Genomic DNA, 25,696 nt, shown 5'->3' with positions numbered 1-25,696 from the left:
CCATTACCTTCCTCTCTCCTCTGCCTATGCCTTAGTTTAATAATATGCCAAAAGCATCCTGTGTGCTTCACCTATCCATTTCCGTTTATGTGCATCCAATCCTGTATATTAGAAAGACACTTTTGCCATTTTTCACTTATTAATTTTTACGCTTTCCGTTTAATTTCAGTTTGTTTGTTTTTTCTCTTGTTCTTTGGAACTTGACATCAAATACAATATGAATGCTCACGCTTTTTCATGTTAAAGAAAAAAGCCAGTTCATCAAATAAGGCCCAAGAAGAAGGCAAAGTGTCTCCCTGCTCTTGCAACCCTGTTCTGGAGTTCTGGACTGTTTGGTGCAAGGTTAGGAGTGAGTGTGTTAAATGCGCTGAGAGGGAGACACAAGCTCAGCCTTGGAATTGGCCAGCCTGGTGACCAGCGAGCCCGCCCCCACCTCTAACCCCTCCCCCTTCGGCTCACACTCAGGAAGCAGCTGGCTGCAGGCCGGCCCTCGCAGCCGCACTAACATCCACACGCCTCCCAGGGCCGCCTCCCTCCCTTCCTCCCCCTTCCCCTATCCCAGTGGCCGCGTCCACACTGCGCCGCTCGGGCAGCCCAGAGCGCGGCGCGCACGGGCACCAGCGCTGCCCCTCCCCGCGCTGACCGTAGCCGTAGCCGTCCAGGCTCGCACCAGCACTTCCCCGATGGAACCCGACGAAACCAATTAGCCAGTATCCCAGGCCGGCCCCAGACGCATACCCCGGCCCAGGGCGAGGATGAGCTGGACAGGCGAGACACAAAGTCGAAACTCAACTTTGTAAAAACACTATTTGCGTGTGTGTGTGGGTGGGTGTGTAGCGGGGGGGAGAATGAGCTGATGCTGAGGGTCCAGCCACCCCCCTTTTGCCTCCTCGCCTCCCCCTTCCCCCCCGCGGCTGCTGCCCTCGCACACGCGCGCGCACACAGGGCACTTGGGCCGGGTTTCCGCGCTCCGTCCCCAGGCTGGGATGGGAGTTTTCATTTCAGAAGGAGGCAGAACCCGCGGAGCGTGCTGAAGGGCTGGAGCCCCAAGTTTCTCCTCGCCAGCGCTGGCCGTCCGCTGTCACTCGCGCAGGCTGACCCGGGGAAGGGACCCGCACACCAGCTTTGTTTTGGAAATCCCGGTTACCTGGTAAGTGGATGCTATAGGAACTTTGTTCGCTGGCGACAGAGGGGATGAAACCGGCGCTTGAGAGTGTGGGGGAGTTAACGCTGGGAGACACAAACTAAGGATTAGAAATAGTTTTCCAGGCTGAGCCGGTGTTGTTTGCGCGGTTTTAAAGATACGCGCATCCCCACCCCCCAGATTCTCTAATAAAAGATCTGTTTACTCAGATAGCGACCCTCAAGACAGAATCAAGCTGTGTTCTTGTCAGTTGCCCAAGAGCGTCCAGTATAGAGAACGGAAAGGAAATCAACAAGGTTTTACAGTTTCTCTAATTAGGGAGTTTATATTTTTTTATTTTTTGTGTGTTTCTTTTTTTCAACTACAGGGGCCAGAGGGCTCCATAATCAGGGAAAGTTACAGTACAGGGCGCGTGGGCATGGTTGTGCATGCCACTCATGAGTCTTCACTGAAGGGAAACTTTCGAAAAGTGGGAATTGATGGGGTGACCTGAGGTCTCTCGTGAACACGGGGCTGTAGCTGTCTCTGCCAGTTCCACGTGTTTGTGGAGCTTCAAGAAGGTTGTTTTACATGCTTGTGTCTTTGCTCAAGCCGAAGTCCCCATTGCTCCAACAGGTCCTGGGATTGGGGGTACCTTAACTCGTCGCGGGGACCGTCTGGTGACCCATATCCTCCTGGTCATAACTATAACCTCCCACGCTGCAAAATGCGCAGACACATGCAGACGCGCACACTCCCTACCCGGGATTCATCACCTCCCGTTTACATTTTTATGGGGCCCGACAAAATGTCAGCACTGTTTGGAAAATGTCTCAGTTTCAGGACTTTGTCCCGCGTATGGCTCCAGCCCCTATAAATGACCCTGTGTGTGTTTTGAAGTCGGCTGAGAGCTGCGCTCTGGAAAGCGTGAGTGAGCAGCCGGCTCCCTCCTAGACACACACCTTGCCCCGAGCGACACTTCCAAGTTACTCACTGGAGCTGACAAGTCACCTCAGGGATGAGGAAGTCACCCAAGTGTCTGGAAAACTTGGCCCTGACAGATTTGTCATCCTATGGATGATTCAATTAGGTACCCGGAGGGAGAAACTTTGGGAAAGGTTGTTTCTGGCTTCACGGGTCGCGCCCTCGACTTGTTGGGGGTATTTGGGAGGCAAGAAGTGAAAGGACACCTGAGGGTGAGGACACTGGCCCTGCGGGGGCCGTGGGCTCCCGGAGTCGCGAGCCGGAACGTGGTTCCCTCTGGATTCCGGCTCAGGCTGGGCGGTCTTCTGTCCGGGTAGCCAGGGCTTCCCAGCGGTGGGCCAGCGTTGGCGCTCTTTCGGCCCGACATACTCAGGGCTGGGTTGCACAACAGGAAGCCCGCACCAGTTTGTTTTGTCTTGCTGAGCTCGCTAGCGCTAGCGGACGGGGTTGAAGGTTTGGGGCCCAAGCAGCCCGGCACTGACCAGTCGCCAGGCGCCCGGGGCCGGGCTGTGTTGCCTCCGCTCCCAGGCACGCCCCGTGCTCCATACCAGAGAGACTAGGGGCGCTGGCCTCGGACCCCCGCGGGCCAAGCTGCGGGAGTCAGGAACAGATGAGGGCTGCTCTCCTCCTTCCCTGCTATACGCACCTCTCTCTTGCCTGGCTGTTCCCAGTACCTCTCCGGATCTCTCCACTTCTCCTGGAAGAGAGGCACCCTGCACCTCTGCTCTGTATTCTTATTCCCTCCTCCCGCCCCGCCCCCTCCCCAGGCTTCCCAGACCCTCATCGCTGGAGCATCTAACCCTGGGGGCAGGGTTTGAGATGTGGAGGGTACTTCTGGAATAGCAGGGTTCAGGGTCTGTAGGTACTGGACTCTGCTATTGCAGCCCCCTTTTATAGGGAGGTGGGCTTTGAAACCTCTCCCTACCTACCTGCAGGACATCAGCAGCTCCCAGAATTTGGGCCCATGGGCCTTGGAGTTTGTGAGGAGAGGGATGGTCTGCAGCTCCCCCCAGTGGGCCAGCCCTTTGTAGGTTATGGGAACTGGAAATCTCAAGTACTGTATCTGTTCAAGCCAAATGGGACCTTTCTCAGAGATCATCCGCGGATGAGGAAACATACCCAGGGGGTTTTACGGTTTTGCAGAAGGCCTCACAGCCCGTTGTCAGACACAGGACAAACACTCAAGTTTCCCAGTCTCAGTTCAGAGAGCATTTTATTGGCCTGAAGGTGAACTCAAGACAAATGCAGTCTCCTGTCCCCTCTGAAAGCCTTGATGAGTCATGATTTCTGCCTTGGGAGTTAGCCAGATGTCTGTTTCCCCTTCTCTGAGTTCCCAACTAGACCTCCATTTTTACACTAGGTAAACTTTGGGGGGGGGGATATAAAATGGATTGTTTTATTTTAAATATCCATATTCCTTCTCTTTTCTTCTCCAAGTTTGCTTCCAGAGGTGCTGTGTGAAACAGGTGCAACCTGCAAAGGTTTGCAGAAAAAGGCTGCAATGAAGGTTGTTAGGGGAAAGTTTGAAGCTATTTAGAGACGAGTCTGTGAAATTATGTTATTTTGGCAACTGGGAACATGCTGAAGTTTAAGGATCGCCTTTAAGTGCATTACAGTTGTTACATGTTTTCACTAATTGTTTTTGCCGCCAGACTAGCCCTAACACTATATACCCTTGAAAGGAAGAGTGGGGACCATTTCTTTTCCAGTTACTTTGAAAAATGCCTTTCATTATTGATAGTTGAATTCTTTTCCTTTGTTGCTCAGAGGACTCAGCAATCCTTGAGGATGAGTAGTGAAATCTAATTGCTGCTATAACGGTTTCTCTCCTTGGTTCACATTGGCCCAATTTTGAGGGAGCATCTTTCCTTTGACTGCTGATTAAATTCAAGTTTCATAATAGTAACCTGTTTGTCAGTGATTCAATACCTGGGGTCAGTTAGTTTCCTCAGGAGGAATGATTATTATTCCAAACAGGAAAAGCAACCTTTTTTCATGGACTCCAGGGTCCACCTCATCTAGTGGATAAAATTCCTGTTGGGCCAAAATAGCCAGGGTGGGGAGGTTAAATAGCAGCAAATAAATGTTTTGTACTAGCCCGCCTTCATTTATATGACAGCAAGTGGTCTTTCTATTGTTGTAGAAGAGAGCTCAGTGTTCTTAGTCTTTTTTTCTCTGAGTGCTCTTTCCTGCTAGTAAATGAAATCTGAGGACATTCTTTCCACTGTTGTCTCTATCATATTGTAGTTATTGATCTCTGGAGTTGGAATGTTAATTTGTAATTCTTTCATAATATGGAAGAAGGACACAATTCAGAGTGGCATCCCAGGCACATTCTCTTCCCTATAAAAGTCATTTTCTGTAGAGGATATTCTAAAGAAGGTGGAAATACAGGACTTAACTCTAACTTTTGACATAAGTGTGGTTGGCTGATAGAATCCATCAGGGTTGAAAGTAAATTTAAAAAATAAATGAAGGGCACATAAGAAATCTGTGCAATAAAAACATGCTGTCTGACTCATTCCAGGGATGTTGAGACATATAACAAAATCTTTAAAATGACACTAAAAAGAACTTTGGTTAAAAGATGCCCAAGATCCAAGTTTTCCATTTACTTCAGACAGAACTGACGCAAAACCGAATTTTTTTTTTATTGAAATAAAGTAAAATAATGATACAGAAAAGTGAGTATATCTTAAGCTTGATGAATTTTTCACAACCTGAACACAACTAAATAACTAGCACACAGATCAAGAAATAGAACATTACCAACACCCAGAAACGTTTTTATTAGTTCCTTTCAGCCACTATGTTTTCCCCAGAGTAACCACTGCCTTGACTTCAAACAGATATATTAATTTTTACCTGTTTTGATAATACCGTGTGTAAACAGAATAATTCAGCATGCACCCCTGGGTCTGGCTTCTTTCTCTGACATAAACTTTTAGTAGGTCAGGTAATTGGGACAATAATGAGACAGAAGCCCTATATTCTAACCCCGTGATGGTCTGATTAGGGGGACTGAACAATCTATGTACAGATAACATGAGTGAAACGTGTAGTGTGAAGTCAGCTGAGGCTGAGCAAGGAGAATGCGGAGGAACAGCTTCCACCATGACAACCCAAAATGCTTTTGGCAGTCCCTCTGTTAGGACCGATAGCCCCCACAGCAAAAGAAGTGCCTGGTCTCAGTACTAAAATGGCTATTTGTTCTGTGGCTTTTAGCTAGGATTTTTCATTGTTCATGAGTATGCCAAGCAAGAGTAATGTGCCTGCTCAGAAGAGTGGAACAGAGTTTTTATGCAGCTCTTTCCTAATAGAGAAAGGAATAGGTTAGGAGGAATAGACTAGGAAATATGCAACTGTAGTTAAATTGATTCAACAGGACACACAGTGTAGGATTCATGATTGTGTGGTCACAACTTACTTATACTGTATTTATTCAGGCAACAAATGGTAAATATAGGATACAAAAATGTAAATATATAGTTACTCATTTTATCTATACAGTCTTTTCAGAATAGTATAAAATATAAATGTGTGAAAATATAAATGTATGAAAAATCTATATGTAACATGTAGTGTGAAAAATATAAATAGGTAAGCCTAATATGAGACTATGTATATATAATGGCTGGGGAATGTTGAAAGATAAATTATACATAGCACTAAAGCTTAATGAATTTAGAATTTAGACAGGAAGATAAAACACAGACAAATGAGGCTATGTAGAAAGTTAAGAATATTAAGAGAAGTATGTAAAGTAAAACATTTAGCATTTATTGGGTCCTTCTATGTACCAGGCACTGTGCTAAGCAACTAACATGCATTATCTCATTTAATATTATATAATGCTATGAATTAGGTATGATAGTGTAATTCTCACCATTTTACAGATCAGAGACATAAATTATGAGAGGATTGGGTAAGGTATAAGGTGAGCATTTGGGGTGGGTGTGGAGGCTAAGTGGGATCTGGATTTGGGGAAAAAGAGGGCAAAAAGAGAGGAGGAGAAAGAACTCTTAGGTGGGACTCTGAGGCAGTTTGATAGGATGAACAGAAATAAGGATCCAACCATGTTTCACTTTGGGAACAAAATCAGGGAATTTGTCTGTAAACTGGAATTGAGAAGGCTCTAAGTAGTTGAGAGCAGACTTGAAGAAAGCTGGTGGGCCATTTTTGTCTGATGTTATCTTTTCAAGGCCAAGGACAGGAACAACTACACATTCCTTCAGGGGCACCTTCAGTCTTGCCCACCTGGAGATGGACAGATAGGGTTACAGCACCAGGTCAGACCCTGTCCCAGGCTTCTTGATACAGAGATTAGACTTTCTGAATATCAGTTATTCTTGAGATTCTGAGCCAGACCTGTGAAGTTTCATTTCTAGGCCTGCTGAATACTGTACACAAAAAACTAACCAGATTGCCAGGGCTGTGCATAAATTCTTGTTGTTCTTGTGTGTGAAGAAATGGATTAATGTTTTCCCAACCTTTTCAGCATGACCAATAGATTCCACTTCTGTCTGTAACTTGACTGAGTCATTCATTTAGGTTTTTTTTTTTTTTTTTTTTTTTTAATAAATATGTTGTCATGTTGGTTAAGGGCCTAGTCATTGTTGTGGACATTCATATTTCTTCAGTGATGTCACTGAACATTATTTAACTTGTATAAAACTTCTGTCTACCAACAGCTAAAAATAGTTACATTGGTCACCAATTACACTGAAGGAAAGAAATCACTCAGTTACACATATGATAGGGATACTTTATTATACTTGGATATTTGGTTTAAATTCAATTTAAACCAAATAAATTCAATTTATTTTTAGAATCTTTCATAGGTAACTGTTTATTACCTTTTTGAGAGGATTATACTTTTTAGCTTTGCAAATAGCTATTCACATGGGCTGAGTACACTAAATGACACACTAAATGACAAAGAATGTGCTTTTCATTTGCCATATTTTGCTACCTATGTATCTCCTTGTGTGAGGATTTTTGTTTTTAAGAAAAATCCTCAGCCAGTTACTTTTCTTTTATATTTCTGAAGAAGTTTTGTGTCTCAAACCATGGCCATGTGGTATTCACTCTTTGCAATTCAGGTAATTAATTCAGCAGTGACATCATAGGGAATGTGTTCATTTTTCCATTTCAAATTCCTCTTCATAGTATCTGATGGTTAAGTCATAATAAGAACACATTTTAAAAACCCAAAGGCAGTTAGCATTGTAAGAATGAAGTTTTATTCCAGGGAAGAGTCATCTGTCCTCTGCGAAGGGGAAGATCTAAAATTGTCAGTCGTTTTGATCCTGATTCTGTTATTTGGTTAAGTGATATTTATAGAGCACAATTCATTAATTGATGTATAATATGTAAAAGACAAAGTGAAAGATAACAGTGGTAGGAGTGCAGCCTTGTATTATTTAGTCCTTATTTTCCAGAAAGCTAAAAATGTTGAACATTTAGATCTCTTCTTCATTACAGCTATGTTTTGGTAGTTGTTTTAGTTTGGCAGTTCAACTCTGTCTATATCAGCAGCTGTTCTTGATAGGTACCTGGGCAGGCACATAGTCCAAATGCTTGTATAACTGGCTTTAATGCTTTTTTTTTTTTTTTTTTTACTGTAATTCGAAGTATGCAGCCATGTGTACCCATCAATAATAGAAACAAAACGATACTTAATCATTAATACATTTAATGCACATTGATAGCTAATATTTTATTCCAGTCTGTTGTAAAACTTCTTTCACTATTGAATAATTCATTTCAGGGTACACCAATGGATTGAAACTATTTTGAAAACACTGCTTTAGAGAGAATATTTTGTTAAACATAGATCTAGGAACTTACGGCCCATATTCAACCTTGGCCAGTGCATTCATTAGTTGATTCTTATATGTGATCTGACCAGGGATCGAACCCGCAACCTTGGTGAATTGGGACTGCACTCCAACCAGCTGTGCTACATAGTCAGGGCCTATCTGTGTTTGTCTTAAAAATATTTTTGGTTCCAAGTAATTTTCTTTATGTGTGATTTCTTAAAGCTGACCAAGGAAATCCCCCTCTCCCTTGCTATTTTTGGTAGGGCCACAGTTTTCTAGAACTTTCTGTACTCATTGATGAGTTAATGACTGAGGCAAAGTAAATGAAATATTTGTAGGTAATTACTACTAAAAGTAGTAACATTGAGTAAGCTTGTGGGATATAAGAGTTGTATAGATGCATTGAACTGTGGAAAGTGGATTGTAAGAGAGTTTACTGAACTTTTAATATTGCCCTAAAGCAGTATTAACCTGAAGGTTTGGAATTTCTTCTAGAATTTCAAAATTACTATAGCATTGTGTATAAGGTTCTCAGTGCTGCTTCTGATTTTTAAGTTAGAGAATTAATTCCTGCATTGCATTTGGTCATCCCTTTTTTTCTACTCTCTTCCTTTTCTCTTCCTCTCCCCCCTCTCCCATTCTTTCTGTCCCTCTTTTCCCTTCTGTTCTTCCTTACCTCTATGTCCTGTCCCTATTTACTGCCTGTATTTTGAATATCATGGCCACTGATTCAAATTTAAATGGGCACTGCCAGATATTTTACTCTATAAATATAGGGAATATTGTTTTCATTTTTGAGAAAATTCTATGAAATATAAAATTGTTTTAAAAGTTAAGATGTATGTATCCCTAATTAGATAGCTAAGGGTTTGGAATCCACAGATAAAACAAAGTCAGGGATTCTATTAGATGGGATCCATAATGTTCATTATATTATCTTTTCAAGTGGTCTTTGGAAGAATGGTCTTGAATCTCTGAAGGGAACACTATAATTTTTCTTTATATTTTTTAATTGGTATAACTCAGAGCTAAGCCTGCTTTAGAAAACATACTTTCTCTTTTTTTATTTCATCATATTAGTGATTATGTTGTTTGAGTAACATCAGTACATCTTATTATTCAAAATAAATATGTTAATAACCTTAGAATTACCAACATTAGACCATGGGAATGTCCAAATATCTATATGGTCTATATGTACTAGTTATCAGGTATAACCTCCCTAAATTTTTGCTCAATAATGTGGAATTATCCCAGTGATGTGGAATTATCCCAGCCCTGTTTCTGTGTAACTTCTGTTCTAAAGTATGTGAATCTGTCAGTTTCACTGAATAAAGTTATGAAACCACAGAAATGATCAACTATACTTTGTTGTGGGTTAATCATAATATAGTACCCTCTCTTTCAATATAGAGAAAAGATATTGTACCTATCCAATACATTTCCTCTATAATATCCTCCAGCTTCACAGGCTCATGTTTGCACTTTCCTCTTGTTAAAATTGCAGACAAGAATAATTTTGATTTATTGGTGACATCTAATATAGCTGTGTTTATATTGTTGCCAATAAAATGACTAACACGATTGGCTTTTGTTTATACAATCTTTTCTGAGGAGTCAGTCACCTGTGTTAGGACAAGGTACATTCTGCTTATTAAAATGAACTCCTGGGATCTAAGAACATTCAGCTCTATCTGTCCTTGATTGAATTGCAAAATGTGCTTCACACGGCAGCCGTGCATGAGAATAACTTATATTATCTATCAATAGGCTTTTCATTTCTATATTCTTCTGGCTACAAAAGCTGTAGCTAGAGAAGCCCATGGGAATAGCATGGGCCTATTAATGATCAAGGCAGTGATGTTGAAAAGGCAATGTTAATGAAATTATACAATCATTAACCCAAAGGGGGAAAAATAAAAAGAATCAATAAAAACTGTACTTTAGATGGCTTAGACATATGTATAAGAAACCAGCGCAGGAGCAGTTTGTGTGCTTACCAGTATTTTGTGCCTCAATATCACGTTTTCCAGGCAGGGTAAGAAATGCTTGTAGCATAAGGAATGGAAAATATAACAAAGGCTAAATGTAGCCTAAGGAAATGAAATGATGTATGAAAATTAATAATTAACTGGCTCATCAGATGAATTATGAGTCTAGATGAGTTTATTAATGATATTTACTAAGAAAGGGCTTTTGGCTGTAAATAGGCATTATAGAGCTCATGTTTTGAGAATTTTCTTGAATGGATGAGTTAACATTGCTTTTTGTTTGTTTAATCTTTTAATCCATGAGAAAGTGCCTAAGCCTTGGTTTTAGAAGATAGAGAAATGGTTTTTGTGATTTGATTCAAGTCACAAGTTCCCCAGAAAACTAGAGAACTTATTAAATAGTTTTGTGTCTTATTTTCCTTAGAAGCAAAGTACTTCTTTTCTCTGACTTGACTTACAGTAGTATTTTTGAGTTTGACAGTGGTCAAAAGTGAAGATCTATTAACTCATGTCGACTCCCGTAGCCGAATGAATGTTTTTATTGTTTGAACCAGTGGATGTATCAATATATCCGATTTTCAGTACATTAATTTTGCTTTCTTCTTTTTTTTCTGTTGATACCTTGGGGTAGTGTAGTTGGAGGGAGGCCAGAAGAAAAGTAATGCTGGAGAACTTGTTAAGTTTTTAAATAGAAAGGTACTCTTTCAATGGAATCTTCCTAACGGTTAGGTTTTGATACTTATTAGTTGGCAAATGTAGGAAAATTTAATCCTAATATCCATCTTTTTATGGTAAGTGTTGTCTTTCAGCACATTGATGGCATGAGAGCCTCCTATCAATTCTTACTTTGATGGAGTGGGTAGGTACTATTTTTGCTTCCATGTCTCCCAATTTAAGTGCCATGGGTATAAAATCTACATATTTATTTCTGATCATAGTAAATGGGTATTTTTTTATAATCTTCCTTATCTTAATTATCTGGGAGAACAGAATTTCTAGAGACTGTAATGATTATCATCAACTTCCTCATTTTATGGATGAAAACTGTAAGTCCAGGGAGGTCATAAATGATTTGCCAGTAGTAGAACTCAGGTGACCTGACTTCTGGTTGAATGTTCTTTTCACTCTGAGTCAATGAGGATGTGTCTTTCTTAAAAGCTAGCAGTTTATTCCTTTTTTTGTTACCAAGTGGACTTAGAATTGTACATGATCATATGGCCTAGTTAAAAAGTATATAAAATATTAGAATATGAATAGACAAAATTGATTTTTAAATGTAATGCTTGACAAATCAGTTGGTATGATTAATGTGAAAACAATAGGCATATTTTCACATACAATTTATTTTATTTTTGTCTTGAGACTCTTTTTTTCAGGTCACATGCCATTGACTTCTTGGTTGTCCTTTATGGTATTAATCACATTACTTTTAGGCTGTTACTTTTTTAGTTACAAAATTTAAGTAGTTTTGTTGTTTTTACTTTCAACCTAAAGCTATTTAAAACAGGAGTATAGTATATAAAAGAATAAAATAAATATCCAATCTGACAGGCAGGAATGAGTGTCTGATAATTAAGTTTTCGGTGTTTTAATTATTCTTACTTTTCACAAACTTAACCTTATTAATGATCAAGTCTAATGCCAAGTACCTACTTAACGTGTTTTATCCATATTTTTTGATGATAATTTCTGCTTGTTGTGATCTTGCTGCCAAAAATTACTCCCTTATTTTTAAAAACTTGGAAATGGGCATAGTCTGCAAATCTGCAGACATTGGTCACTTGGACCATAGCCGTAGTGACTCATATTTCCAGTCATGTTGGATAATTCATCATTTTTAACAAGTTGCCAATACAACATATTTATCTTGCCGTGTGTGTGTGTGTGTGTGTGTGTGTGTGTGTGTGTGTGTGTGTGTGTGTGAATAAGTGCTTTCTTATGCAGGATTCAGAGTGCTCAGAAAATAGTTTTTATCAATGAGTGGAGAATAGATGGCTACTATAACCTGGCAAAGCATAGAGAAATTAAATGATTCTTGTTCAAAATGAACCAATAAATCAATAGAGCAACTGGTAATGCATTTGAATTTTTATAAATAGATATAGCAAAAAAGGCATTGGAATTTTTCCAATGTAAAAAAAAAAGAAATCTTACAACTGGCCTGATACCAGGGTTCATTTCTTATTATTCATAATGAACTTAAATGATACAGGTTTGGATAAGCCTGGACATATTTGTTCATTCTCAAAAACTGTAGTGAAGGGAAGGGCAGGAACAAGACCTAGAAGTGTCTCTGAGGACTACATGGCATGGAAGTATTAAATGTGACAGACTGATAGAATTCTTTTTTCTTCATTCTTCTTCTAAAGATACTTTTCCCATTGCTTTTTAGAGAGAGTTGGGTAGGGTGGGGGAAGAGAAACATTGATGTAAGAGAGACACATCAATTGATTGCCTCCTGCACCTGCCCAGACCAGGGCTGGGGATTGAACCTGCAACCCAGGTACATGCCCTTGACCAGGAATTGAACCTGTGACCCTGTGGTGCATGGGCTGATGCTCTAACCACTGAACTACATGGACCAAGGCTAGAATTGTTAATAAAATAGAGAATTGGTAGAAATGAGGGGAACCTTTCCAATTTTATATTGTTAGTAATTTTTGAAGTACTTTAACATATGGACACACATAGTCAACTTTGCAGAAGGCACAGTGAGTGCTTGACTTGAAAATGAAATATTTTTGATTTTCTAAAATGATAAAAGAAAAAAAATTTTCATGAAAAGTTTGCCTTTCTTGATATTCTGTCTTTGATGATTGGTGGGGCCATTCATTTGGGAGTTGAGTTGGAAATACTTGTCTATGACATTGAGTGGGTCCTTCAGAAAGAGTAGAAATCATTCAGTTGGGGATATCTGGCCACTACTGTTTATACTCCGTCCATATTTCCTCTGTTTGTTCAACGGTGGCTTTTTTCCAAGACTGTCATGTCTATGTAAAAGAAAACAGACTGCATTCATTAGGAGTGGTGGTACTTAATCACCTCATTGATTGTACATACATTTTGGGGAGCCATTGATCAAGGAAGAAGGGCTTTTCCTAACAATATAACCAGGGAATAGTGACATTATTGCATACAGATGGATGATGATGTTCTGTGATCATGTCAGTACTTTTGGTTCTCCTTTGGTACTTGAGAAAGGGGGTAGTGGGATTGCAGATGGAAGCTTTATGGAACTATGGTTGATTTACCATGTTTGGTGCATGATGAACATATCTTTTAAAGGGCTGTTCTTTCCTTATACTTTCTATAAAGCATATTTCACAGCCTTTTCCTTTTCTAGGACATTAATGGAAGGTGAGAGTATTGTCCTATTTCCATTTCTATAACTCAGGATCAGTATGGAACCAAAATTCTAATGCTGCTCTGAATATTGGGTATGTGGATGTATGAGGCCTTTGTGAGAGTCCCAGGCCCATATTTTTATCTTTTGTGAATCTAGGGACTATGAAATACTTGCTCTATGAGTGAAAATCAGAGGTGGTTTAATGTCCTCATAATCTCATTTAGAGGCCAGATCTGCCATTAGTTTGTTTACTAGAGTCACTGAAGCAATGCTCTTACAGCTCATGAAGGTGATGCCTTTTGGGTTTTCCAAGACTCACTGTTGCAGAAGTGAACTAGTACAGACAGATCCTCTAGGGAGCAAAATAAGTTTCATTTTGCAAGCTGGCACCAGTAGGTTGGTTGTAGTTGCCAAGAGCACTATATTGAGAAGGGCTCAGTGGCAAACAAAACAATGCAGTGATCCATAATCCATGCCTACCATGAATGCAGGAGGGGAGAGTGCCCGCCCGTGAACCATGTATTTGATGACCCTGCTCTACATAAAAGGCCTTTTTGCTAAGAGTGCTTCTTTTCTTCCTGAGGTGAAAGCTACACAGGTTGAAAACTCACTGTAACTTATTTTCCATTTTACTTTTAAAAATGCCTGCATTTATTTTTTTAAACAGGCTAAAAACCCACACCATGGATAACTTATTGGACTTTGCCTGAAAGGAGTCATTAGTGCCATTGGATATTTGACCATCTTGGCCACAGGTTTTTTCAAAATGAATGGAAGGTCATGCAGCATGAATCTCCACCGGATATCAGGAACCCCACAGGGGCCTGGGATGGTCAGTGGCCAACACATTCCTCCCATCCGAGCCCACTTGGGGACTCCTGGCCCCTCGTCCTGTGGCAGCGCACCAAGCCCTGGTATTGGAAGCCTTGCTAACAGTCTCCATCTCAAGATGCCCTTGGGAGGAGGGATGGTTCCTCAGAGCAACATGGCTGAGAGCCCCATCCATCTGCCCGCCTTGAGCCCCAGGAGACAAGTGCTCACCAATGGGAAGTCACGATTCCAGGTCACCCAGGCCGGAGGCATGTCAGGGCCACACACTTTAATGCCAAAGCAGAAGGAGTTTGGAAGTCCTTTTCCTCCAAATCCTGGGAAAGGTAGGATTGTCTTTCTGGGATCTTTTAAAAGTGGAAAGTATTTTTTTTCTCCCCCTAGTCCCTTCTCCCAGAAGATCCTATGGAAAAATACACGACTCAATGTCAGGGCCAAAGTTGATGGTCTTATAATGATATGTAACTCTCTTGGGAAGAGGGAGGATATGTACATGTATGTGAGGACTAGGAGGCCACAGGAGTAAGTGTGAAATCTCATGGAACTGTGAAACAGAGTGGAAGGCAAGATAGAAAGTTCAGAAACAGGGAGGTGGGATGGTGACAGTGGAGAAAGGGAAAGGGCAAAGTTTAGCAAGATCCTACCCTCTGGATATACAAAGCTCTGCTCTGGCTCCTCAAGGGCTAGATTCTGCAGGCCATGGAGGAAAGCTAAGGATGGCTGGAACTATCATTATGCTAGTTGGGTGCTAGCAGAAAGGTGGTACTTGGAAGGAAAAAAGATAAAAAGGAGACATTTTATAAAATGTGGAGTTAATACATAGAAATAATGAAAAATTATTCAAGAGCGAAACCTGTAATTTTTCTAATACAGTTATTAACAAGAAAGAAGGAAGCTAGGAGGAAATAATGAAAAGATGTATTTTTTGTGCTTGTGGAGAACTAGAAAGCCTGGTTAATTTGAAATTCAGAGAGAATTATTTAGTTCAATAATGTTTTATATTTTATATTATCTATTTAATTTATTTTTTTTGAATTTTTATGAGTTTATTTGGGCCAAAACTGATGATAATTTCCAGGAAGCAAGATCTCAAATGCTCCCTAATTACCATGTTTTAAATTAAAGAATAATTGTTGTAGATTGGCAAATTATTTGAATGACATGCTGTCTGTAGAAACTGATATTTAACAAGATTACATTGCACATGATATGTGTGTTTGGGCTAGTATGGAAAGAGTATGTACCCCATGTAAAATATAGCTTTGTTATATAAATTAGCACAATTATATATTACTTTAGGTATTTTTAGCTTTCAGTTTTAAATGTTTATACCTCCAAATAAAATTACTAGCAGCATGTGAATAGCCATTCACCAAGTTAACTCATAATTCACCCAGTAATGGTGAATAATTATTTATATCAGGCAAGTAACCACAAGGTTGCTTGTTTTAGTGTCTATGTATTTCTGTGTATGGAGAAGTTGGTATAAATGGATAGATTTAAAAAACAATAACACTTAATATATGTGTAACTTTTTTCTTTTCTTTTTTATCTATTTAGATTTAGGTTTGGTGGTTTTATTTCTTAGAGATACTGATTTAAGTGTAAATATAGGATAAACTTTCCCTGGGGGTTACATCCAAAATAGCTCTGTCATTGTCAGGTTGCTATGTTCATGGCGAGGCAAGTGAAGTTCTTCAATGTCAAGCTCGTGTGTTTGTATGTTTAGGGACTGAGGCCCAGTACCAGTAAAGTCTTCCAGCTCATGCTTGACTAGTGAACTGTAGCTTGCTTTTACATGTACTTATGTTTGAAATTCTGACTGGCAGTAATAATGGTGACAATATTAATAACTTGCATTTATTATATTATAACTCATCTATGTCAGGCACTGTGTTAGTGCTTGCCAATACATTTAAGTTATTCCTTATAACAACCTTGAATTTTATGCTCAACGGATTAGGGAACTAAAGTCTAGAAAGAATAAGTAACTTCATTGCCAGTCAGTAAAGAGTTTGGGAATATTATGTTGATGGTGACCAGAGTAGTTATAACAGTTTTTAAAAAGTGTTTCAAGTTTTCAGATTCTTCTCTTTTCAATTTTCTGGCTCCTTGCTCAGCTTCCAAGCTTATAGTGCTTGTTCTGGATCTTCATGATTGGGGCAAGCATGGGCATGGATAAAGGGTCATGAAAAAACATTTTATTATCCCCCCTGGCCTTGCAGGTTGGATACGACCAGTGGTCTGGATGGTGCCTGGAGTGGCTGAATGTGTCTCTTTTCAGATCTTGGTTGACAGTTTCTAAACTAAACCAATAACAGGATGAGAATGGTAATCTGAGACTATTTAAACTTCATCTAATCACTTACTCAACAAATAATTTTTGAGCATATATTATAGGTGAGCCACTGTTTGGGGGATACAATAGCCAGTAATACATAGTTATGGCCTCCAAGGAGTTGAATTCAGACAAATGAATGGACAGTTAAAGCACATTTAGGGCTCTGACAGGGATACACTCAGGGTTGTATGATAATATTTGGGAGGGTTCCTAGCTAGTGCTTGATAAGTGGATCTGGGAGGAGAGTAAGATATCTAGTCAGACACTTGAAGGATAAGGAGCTAGTCTTGCAGTGTGTATGTCCTGTGACTGTAAGTATGTGTGTGCACGTTTGCATGTGAGAGGGCTGTCTGGAAGTTATTCTGGGTAGGGAGAAAAGCATACTCAAAACCTGGAGGGGAGAGATCATGTGCATTTTATGGACTTTCACTTGGATCCACATTGGAGGGGACAAAGACTATGATAAAAGATAAGACTGAGAAAAATAAGCAGAAGCCAGATGATGGGTCATGGTTGATACACGAATGAAGTTAGATGTGTCTTGAGGACACTGATGAGCTGTGGAAGGGTTTTAACCTTGGGAGTAAGGTAATAAGCTTGAGGTTAACATGTCTCCCTGGCTTTGTTGTTGCCTTTTCATGGATTATTAACTACTAGTAGCCCACTGCGCGATATCATGTGCAGTAAGCTGCCTGCTGCTTCTGTGCTGCTTCCACAGGAGGCGGGAGGGACCTGCGTTCATTCCGTGGGAGCTGGGAGGGACCTGCACAGATTCCATGGGAGGCGGGAGGGACCCGTGCTGCTTCTGCAGGAGGCGGGCCTGCTGTCTCCTCTCCAGGCCTGCGCTTGGCCACGGAGGCTGTGGGCTGGCCCCCTGACCCTGTCTGTGTCCACTCTGGCTCTGGGAGGCTGGCCCGAGCTGGGCGCGATGATGAAGCAAGCATTCCACCAGGCCGCTCACGCTGTGCTGGCCTGCTCTCAGTGGCTGTCCCCTGACCCCCGGGACTGAGGGACTCCAGGGGTAGGTGGGGCCTAGAGGACTAGGCGCCACCATCTTTGTGACAGAGTGATGGTTAATTTGCATATTACCCTTTTATTAGATACGATGCCATGACCCAGAGGAATAAGTACCAAATAACCTGTTACTTTGTGGGGTGTATTAGTTAGGGTTCTCTAGAGAAACAGAACCAATAGGTGGTATAACTATATGTCTTAAATAGAATATATGTATTATCTATCCATCTAAAATGACATATAAAAGATATCTTGCTCACATGATTTATTTAACAAGATATACTTGCTCATGTGATTATAGAGGCTGACTGGTCCCAAGATCTACAGGATGAGTCTGCTAGCTGGAGGCTCGGGAGAGCTGAAGGTTTAGTTGTAATCCAACTCTGAAGGGCTAGAACTAGGAGAGGTAATGAAGTAGTTCCCTCCAGAAGGCCAGCAGACTTGAGATCCATTAATGATGTTTCAATTTCAACCCAAAGGCAGGAAAAAGCCAACGCTCCAGTCCACAGCTAGTTATTCAGGAAAGAATTCTCTCATACTTGGTGTAGGGTCAAGCTTTTATTCTATTCAGTCCTTCAACTGATTGGATGAGGCCCACTCATTTTAGGAAGGACAATCTGGAATAAGAGATGAAGGTGGTGGAATCCAATCTGATTCTAAAACTTGAGAAGTAGTAGGGGGCACAATTGGAACACATCTCATTATAATTGTGGTTAAAAATGAAATAAAAATACTTTTATTTTTAATTTATGTGTAATATTTTTTTCCAAACAGTTAACAAGTTGTGAGCACACAAATACTATTAAGTTGTTGACTAACTACTTAATAAATAGGTGTTGGGTGTTCCTTTTGGCCTAGGGGCACCATGAAGAAAATCACAGACATTAAGAATGCCATGAACTGAGAACATTTGGGAACCTCTGTCATAGGAGTTTATTTTTTTCACACAGAGAGTAGGCCAGAGCAGGTGATGCTGCTAGTGGTTGGAAGGTCAGGGATGTCATGCCCAAGATCATGGAGCTTCTCTTAGTCTTTCTCTCTTGGTTGTACAATAACTGCCCCACTCTAGCTCCTGCCATGAAGTCTGTCTTCTTTTTTAAAGAAAATAATTTTTTTTATTGATTTCAGAGAGGTAGAAAGAGATAGAAGCATCAATAATGAGAGAGAATCATTGATTGGCTGCCTCCTGCACGCCTCACATTGAGACTCGAGCCTGTAGCCTGGGCATGTGCCCTGACTGGGAATTGAACCATGACCTCCTGGTTCATAGGTTGACGCTTAACCATTGAGCCACACTGTCTGGGCTGAAGTCTGTCTTCTGAGAATGGTGAAGGAGGAAGGAAGAAGGACAAAGTGCAAAAAAGACAACAGTGACAATTCCCCCAAAACAGTCCCTTTAATCAAATTTCCCAGGAGTCCCACCCAGCTGTTCCCTGTAGCCAATCATACATAACTTATCCTATATAATAAAAGGGTAATATGCAAATTGACCCTAACAGCAGAACTACTGGGAATGACTGGTCACTATGACACACACTGACCACCAGGGGGCAGATGCTCAATGCAGGAGCTGCCCCCTGGTGGTCAGTGCGCTCCCACGGGGGGAGCTCTGCTCAGCCACAAGCCATGCTGATGGCTGCCAGTACAGCTGTGGTGGTGGTAGCTTCTCCCGCCTCCTCAGCAGCACTAGGGATGTCCGACTGCAGTTTAGGCCTGCTCCCCGCTGGCAAGTGGACATCCCCCGAGGGCTCCCCAGCTGCCAGAGGGATGTCTGACTGCCAGCTTAGGCCTCATCCCCCGGGGAGTGGGTTTAAGCCAGCAGGTGGACAGCCCCTGAGTGGTCCCAGACTGCTAGAGGGCACAGGCTGGGCTGAGGGAACCCCCGCCCCCATGTGCACAAATTTTTGTGCACCAGGCCTCTAGTATTAAATAAAACCCATTCTTTGTTCTTAAATCTTCTTGTTTTAAAAAGTTAGATTTTATCTTACATTATTTTATATTGTTATATTTTACTTTTTAGCATTTGCCACTTTTTAAAATTTTGTTATTGTCTAAAGTTTTACATATGTCTCCTTTTTCCCCAATTGACCCCCCCAACCATTCCCACCCTGGGCAAGCCCCCACCACCCCAGTGTCTGTGTCCATTGGTTATGCTAATATGCATGCATACAAGTCCTTTGGTTGCTCTCCAACCCCTCCCCCTCCCCTACCATTTATCTCTGGATCTATTCTTGTTCATCAAATTATGTTGCATTTGCCACTTTTAATATCTCTTTTTCTTGCAAGTAAGTTGAACCACTTTTAAATAGGTTGCAGAAATTATGACACTTCATCCCCAAATTTCTAAGTTGGTAACTTGCATGCTATATAATAAAAATCCATTAAAAATAACCAAAGAATTTAACTTTGCTACAATAGTATTATTTATATATAGGGTATCCCAAAAATGTACACACACACGTTGAATAATTATAAAGGCAGTGTTTGTTAAAATACATTTCATTTTCAAAATTGAGCTGTCAGCTATTCAAGTGTGTATATATATATTTTGAGACACCCTGTATAGTTATATATTAAAATGCAGGTCATAATCAAATTCATCTTATATTGTTCTTTTATATTTTATTTTATTTATCATTACTTATAAGTTATTATTTTCTTCCCCCATTTATAATCACATGATTTTTGTAGCCATTTTTTTCTTTTGATCCAGAATCTAAGCAAAGATCGTGCACTACATTTGGTGATGTCTCTTCGGTCTCCTTAAATCTAGAGTAGCCCTCTAACCTTGCCTTTTCTTCATATTTCCTGACAAATTCGTTGATATTTTTAGAGTTCATGTCAGTTGTTTTGTTATACAATCTGCTTTGTTTGAATATTTCTTCATGATTGGGCTCAGGTTAAACACTTTTGGCAGGAGTACTACATAGGCGTTTTGTGTACCACCCATTGCATTACACCAGGAAGCACTGAATGCTCATTTGTCCTACTATTTGTGATGTTGCTTTTAATCACCTGGCAAAGGTGGTGTCACCAGATCTCTGCACTGCCAAAGACACTTTACCTTTCAAAACTAATCAATAATCTTGTTCTCCAATATGCTTTCATAGCATCCATTGATAATCCTTGTTTGAATAAGTTATTGCCTTGTTTTCCGATTCTGGCATTTCCTCTATGTGTATTAGTGGGTATTCTTATTATTGTAAAGAGGAGTTTCTTTCCCTTCTCTTATTGAGAGTCACTGTGGACTTAGGAAAACTTTATTGCACTGTAACTTATTATCGTCACTGTTCTTTCTGATGCTCATATTGTCCCAGATTTAGCCATGGGAGCCCCTTCAAGTCAGTTCCTATGTTCTTTTTGATATGTTCCCAGGAAACACTTCCTTGCTTTCACACATTAACAAATATTCTAGGCCCATTTGCACTTCCTGCCCCAGACCCAGAACCAGCCCAGGTCCCTTTTAGTGAGAAATGATATTTGGAAAACTGAGTGAAAGGTTATTCGTATTGACTTAAGAGTGTCATTGCTTTTGGGCCCTGTGCATGGACAGTGTTAGGAAATATGTCAGAACAAGATAATGAGTTCTAGTTAAAATACAACATTACAGAGTTCTACCTCACACTTCCTCAGTACGATCCCTAGTTCACAGCAATGTCAGTGTATTTATTTACTCTTCCCTACGATAGAGAAAAAGTTACTTTTTAGCTTTACATTTTTAAGATAGTAGAAATCAGTTTAAAAAATGGTTTCTTACTACATAGAAAATTGTAGTGTGCTGAGATGAGAATGTTTGTATTTCTATGAGCCACTGAGTGAGCATGGAGGACGTTCTGCAGTTGGCAACTTCCTGGCCCTGCTAGGATTGGTGAGTACAGAATTCCAGTTATATTGTACCAATAATGACATTCCTCCCTACTTTCCGCTCAGCAGTTATGAATTGTGATTAGACTGGCAGATATGCATTTTTTCAAAGCGTGTGGGAAATCAGTTTTATGATCTCTACTTTAAGCACATTTGACATAGCTATTTAAATATTTAAGACAATCCCACATTCGCAGTACCTGTAGGCCTACATAATTGGGAAGATTTTCATTGTAAAGGTTTTTTCTTTTACTTCAGGGCCTCTGACATTTCTTGTTGGGCTCTGCTGTCCTTGGAGACAAAGGGAGTTAGTTATTCATTAGCACTTTGTGGGTTATTCATTATTGTTAGTCAGAAAAAGCAGAATATCAACAAAGGACACCAAACTAATTGGGATTAAAAAATTCTGTTGTCACTTAAGACTGGTGTGTCTTGTAAAGACCTGGTTTAAGAAAAATAATGTATTGTGCGAACCTGGGAGCTCTAAAAACTGATGTACTTTAAATGGTACATCAAGTTTCATTTTTATTTTTTACTGCTTGTGGTTTGCTAATTCAAAAGGTTAGAGTTTTACTCTTTAGTGGGTCAGCTAGCTTCGTATTGCCCACCTCTCCCCTCCCCTACTGCCACAACATAAATTTTAAACTACTGCCACTGACTTTTACTTTTCTATACCATTTCTTCCTTATGCTTCTCCCTGGGAAAACAGGCAATGAAAAAACCTGCTAACACCCATAAATGAACTGTGTTGAATGTTGTCACGTTAGAAGTGGGATAAGAATAGCAATCGGGGTTCCACTGTCTTGAAGAGATGCAGTTGATGTATTAGGTAAAGAAAGTTGAGGCAAAATACTTGGTTACTTTTTTCCCCACTTCTGCTTTTAATCATTTATATTTCCTTGCACTTCCAATGTGGCTTCCTGCAGAATTAGAGCAAATAAAGTTAATATTTCGTAAAAAGTTCCAAAAATAACCAAACCAGTCAGAGACCAAAGGCATTATTCCAGTTGAGGTAGCCAGAGTTTTCATTTCGTCTAGCCAGCAAGGCAGGTGAAACACAATGTTTACTTTTGTTTACTCTGTGGGCTACACAGGGTACACTTTGTGTGATTTATTGATGCTGGGTGTAAATCAAATTGATGATGGATTTCCAAGTATTACTGAATGGCAGGCATGATTTGTTCCAGTTATAAAAGCAATTTGTCAATCTCATAACATTCCATGTTTAAAAGAATATATTCCATTAACACACCCTGCTCCCTATATACACCTCAAAAGCTTTTGGACATGAAGCTGAAATGTAACAGTTGTTAGTTACATATGGCATATTAACACTGTAAAATAGCAATGGCTTTGGGACCTACATGGTACTTTGTAACTTACAAACTTGCATATTGACAGTCTCGTATGATTTAATTAAAGGCACCATCCTGGGAGGGAGGGCAAGTATAAATTGGCTCCATTTTAGGGATGAACAGGCTGAGGCTCAGTTTGCTGAAAAGTCTTGCTCTTTTTCCCCATTAGAGTTTATGGTTTCCAACATTCCTGAAAGAATATACCTTTATTTTTTAAAAAATATATTTTTATCGATTTCAGAGAGGAAGGCAGAAGGAGAGAGAGATAAGACACCAATGATGAGAGAGAGAGATCATTGATTGGCTGCCTCCTGCACATCCCCAATCCACCCCACTGGGGATCAAGCCCACAACTCTGACTGGGAATTGAACCATGACCTCCTGGTTCTTAGGTCAATGCTCAACCATTCATCCATGCTGGCTGGGCTGGACTTTTATTTTTAAAATTTTTTTGTTACGATCTCACAAGTGTACCTTTAAAAATCCAAACCTATTCAGTTGCCATTTTCATCCATGACCTGAGGAAATGGGTCCTTGCTCCTGTTTTGGAAAATTGTGCTTGACAGTATGCATTCTTCTGAGCCAGGAGGACATTGTCTACCCAGGCAGGAGCCAGGCGGTCTTTGTGTGGCAACCAGAGTGACATCAGTAGATGCACAAGTTTCTTTCCTTGCCTCTGTCTCTGTTTAAACCCAGGCAGGAGGATATCATGCATATGAATAGATTTTCTACTTCTGACCCATAAAATTTTAAGGCTAAATTGGTGGTGACTTGTATTTAATAACTATTTTCATGGCTGCCTTACTTGAATAATGAAAGAAATAGAAGGTCTGTAATTGGTTCTGACGTAAGAAACAAGTTGAAAATGTGACTTATGGTGTAGGATCTTGCTACTTAAGAATAGTCTGAGGCCAGCAGCCTTAGCAGGGACTGGGGATCTTGGGTAGAGAGACAGTGAACATCAGAGGACTTGTGAGCCAACACGTTGGCTTTCTAGGTAGTCACCCGCTTCTGTGGTAGTCTTGGTGCACATGAGATGGTGCAATAGAAAATGGTGTTTGCTTTGGAAAGTTAAATTAGATGGTAAGTGTAAAAGTTCATTTTACAATACAAACTGCCAGAGCATGTAAAGTATTATTCCTTGATTACAAATCCATGTTGGGCAGTATGGATCTCCATAAACCACTGCAACTGCTGCTGAGTGAGATGGCCCCAACACACTACCCTATTTCTTTATATTATTTATTTGTCCTTTTACATAAAAACCTATAGCTTAGACATAACTCCCCAGTATAGGCTGTATGCAAAGCTATTTGATAGGTGAATATAGAACCCTAAATGCTCTCTATTTTTATAGTTTGCTTCAAAAGCTAGAGAGGAAAAACTGTAAACCAAACTAAACAAACATTGAGCTGAAATAGCATATTTAAAAAGTTTATCTTCCATCTAAAGATTTTACTTTATTTAGATAGGGAGATCTTATAATTTATTACCCAAATCAGGATACTTTCCAAGAATGAAATGGAGCCCTATTAAAATTATGCTGGGATTATCCTGGATGAACTGGAATGCAGGGTCACCCTTATATTTAGCAGAAAGTTTAATTGTATTTAGATTCAGAATATTACCCAACTGCTTTAAGGTAAAGTAGGTACTTGTCAGGAAGGATTAGCCCCATAGACGTTAATAGCAAAATTATTTATTGGGACCCTTGAGTGATTATTCCTATATCATTAAGTAAAAATGCATTAGTTTCTGGGGTTGAAAATAAGCAGCTAGCAATTATTTAGCACTTTCTATTTTCTACTGTTCTTAGCTTTTCATATCTTAATCCCTCCTAGCCCTATGAAGTATCCCCATTGAAAACATGAGAAAAAAGAGGCTTAGAAAGATTAAGAAACTTGACCAAGAATGCAAGGGGATTTTAACCCACATCTCTCTGACTTCAGAGCCCTAAATACTTCTATAGGTTATTGTTTTATTCTGGGCACAGGGTTTGCCTCAAAAGGCTAGGTTCTTGGCAAGTGAGGATAATTTCCTGAAAAAGCCAGTGTGTCTATCATAATTTCTACTATGTGTGGTGGTGTAGTATCTATATATATAAAAGCCCAGCGATCTGAACAGCAGAACGACCAGAATGACTGGTGGCAGCCAACCAGCCTGATCTGGGCCCCAATCAGCCCCCACTTCCTGGCCGGCTCCGCTCCCAATTGTCCCCCAACACCCTGATTGGGTGCAGGGCTGGCTGGCCAGCCAACTTCCCATGGCCCCTCACCCGCACCGGCCCAGCCGATGGGCCCCCATCAGGGCAGGCTGGCCAGACCCCACCCGTGCATGAATTCGTGCACCAGGCCTCTAGTCTGGTACGTATTTATTTTGTAAAGAGCAATGAGCTGAAGCAAACAACAACAAAACACTGCCAAATACATTGTGGCATGTGTCTGTTGGTTTATGTAAAACTTGAGGCCTGATGCATGAAGTTCTTGCAAGGGGCTCGGCCCTCACAGCCCCTCACAGCCTCAGCTAGCCCTCACAGTCCTGGCTTCATCTGGAAGGTTGTCCAGACGGGCATTCTGCTGTTCAGTCTAATTAGCATATTGTTCTTTATTATATAGGATGTGCCCCTCCTTACTTGCTTAAGATAGTGGTTTTGGTGGAAGTCAGGTAGGGTATGTGACAGAAAAGAGAAGGATACAGTAATGGCCACTGTGTTTTATAAGGTAACACATTTAAAAAGGTAATGCAGATTTTTGTTCTTAGATATGGGATTCAATAAAAGGATAAAAAAAGCATTTAATGAGTGATCCATTAAAATGTTATTTATTTTTTTTATATATATATTATTGATTTTTTACAGAGAGGAAGGGAGAGAGAGAGTTAGAAACATCGATGAGAGAGAAACATCGATCAGCTGCCTCCTGCACATCTCCCACTGGGGATGTGCCCTCAACCCAGGCACATGCCCCTGACCGGAATCAAACCTGGGACCCTTCAGTCCGCAGGCCGACGCTCTATCCACCGAGCCAAA

At 40.5% G+C, this 25,696-nt stretch overlaps 1 protein-coding gene across 1 annotated transcript in view; it reads left to right on the top strand.

The window, feature by feature from the left end:
- The first annotated feature begins 529 nt into the window (after positions 1 to 529).
- GLIS3 (GLIS family zinc finger 3) overlaps positions 530 to 25,696 on the top strand; it is a 467,215-nt gene continuing 442,048 nt past the window's right edge. Inside the window, exons 1-2 of the mRNA XM_006768237.2 lie at positions 530 to 1,150; positions 13,934 to 14,420. Of these exons, the coding sequence (XP_006768300.1) occupies positions 14,033 to 14,420 (388 nt within the window). The 5' untranslated portion in view covers positions 530 to 1,150; positions 13,934 to 14,032. The remainder of the gene's footprint in view (positions 1,151 to 13,933; positions 14,421 to 25,696) is intronic.

This window comes from Myotis davidii, unplaced genomic scaffold, assembly GCF_000327345.1.
Source record: "Myotis davidii unplaced genomic scaffold, ASM32734v1 scaffold83, whole genome shotgun sequence".
Lineage (NCBI taxonomy): Eukaryota > Metazoa > Chordata > Mammalia > Chiroptera > Vespertilionidae > Myotis > Myotis davidii.
The sequence above is the reverse complement of the archived record's forward strand: the minus strand, read 5'-3'. Positions and strand labels throughout refer to the sequence as shown.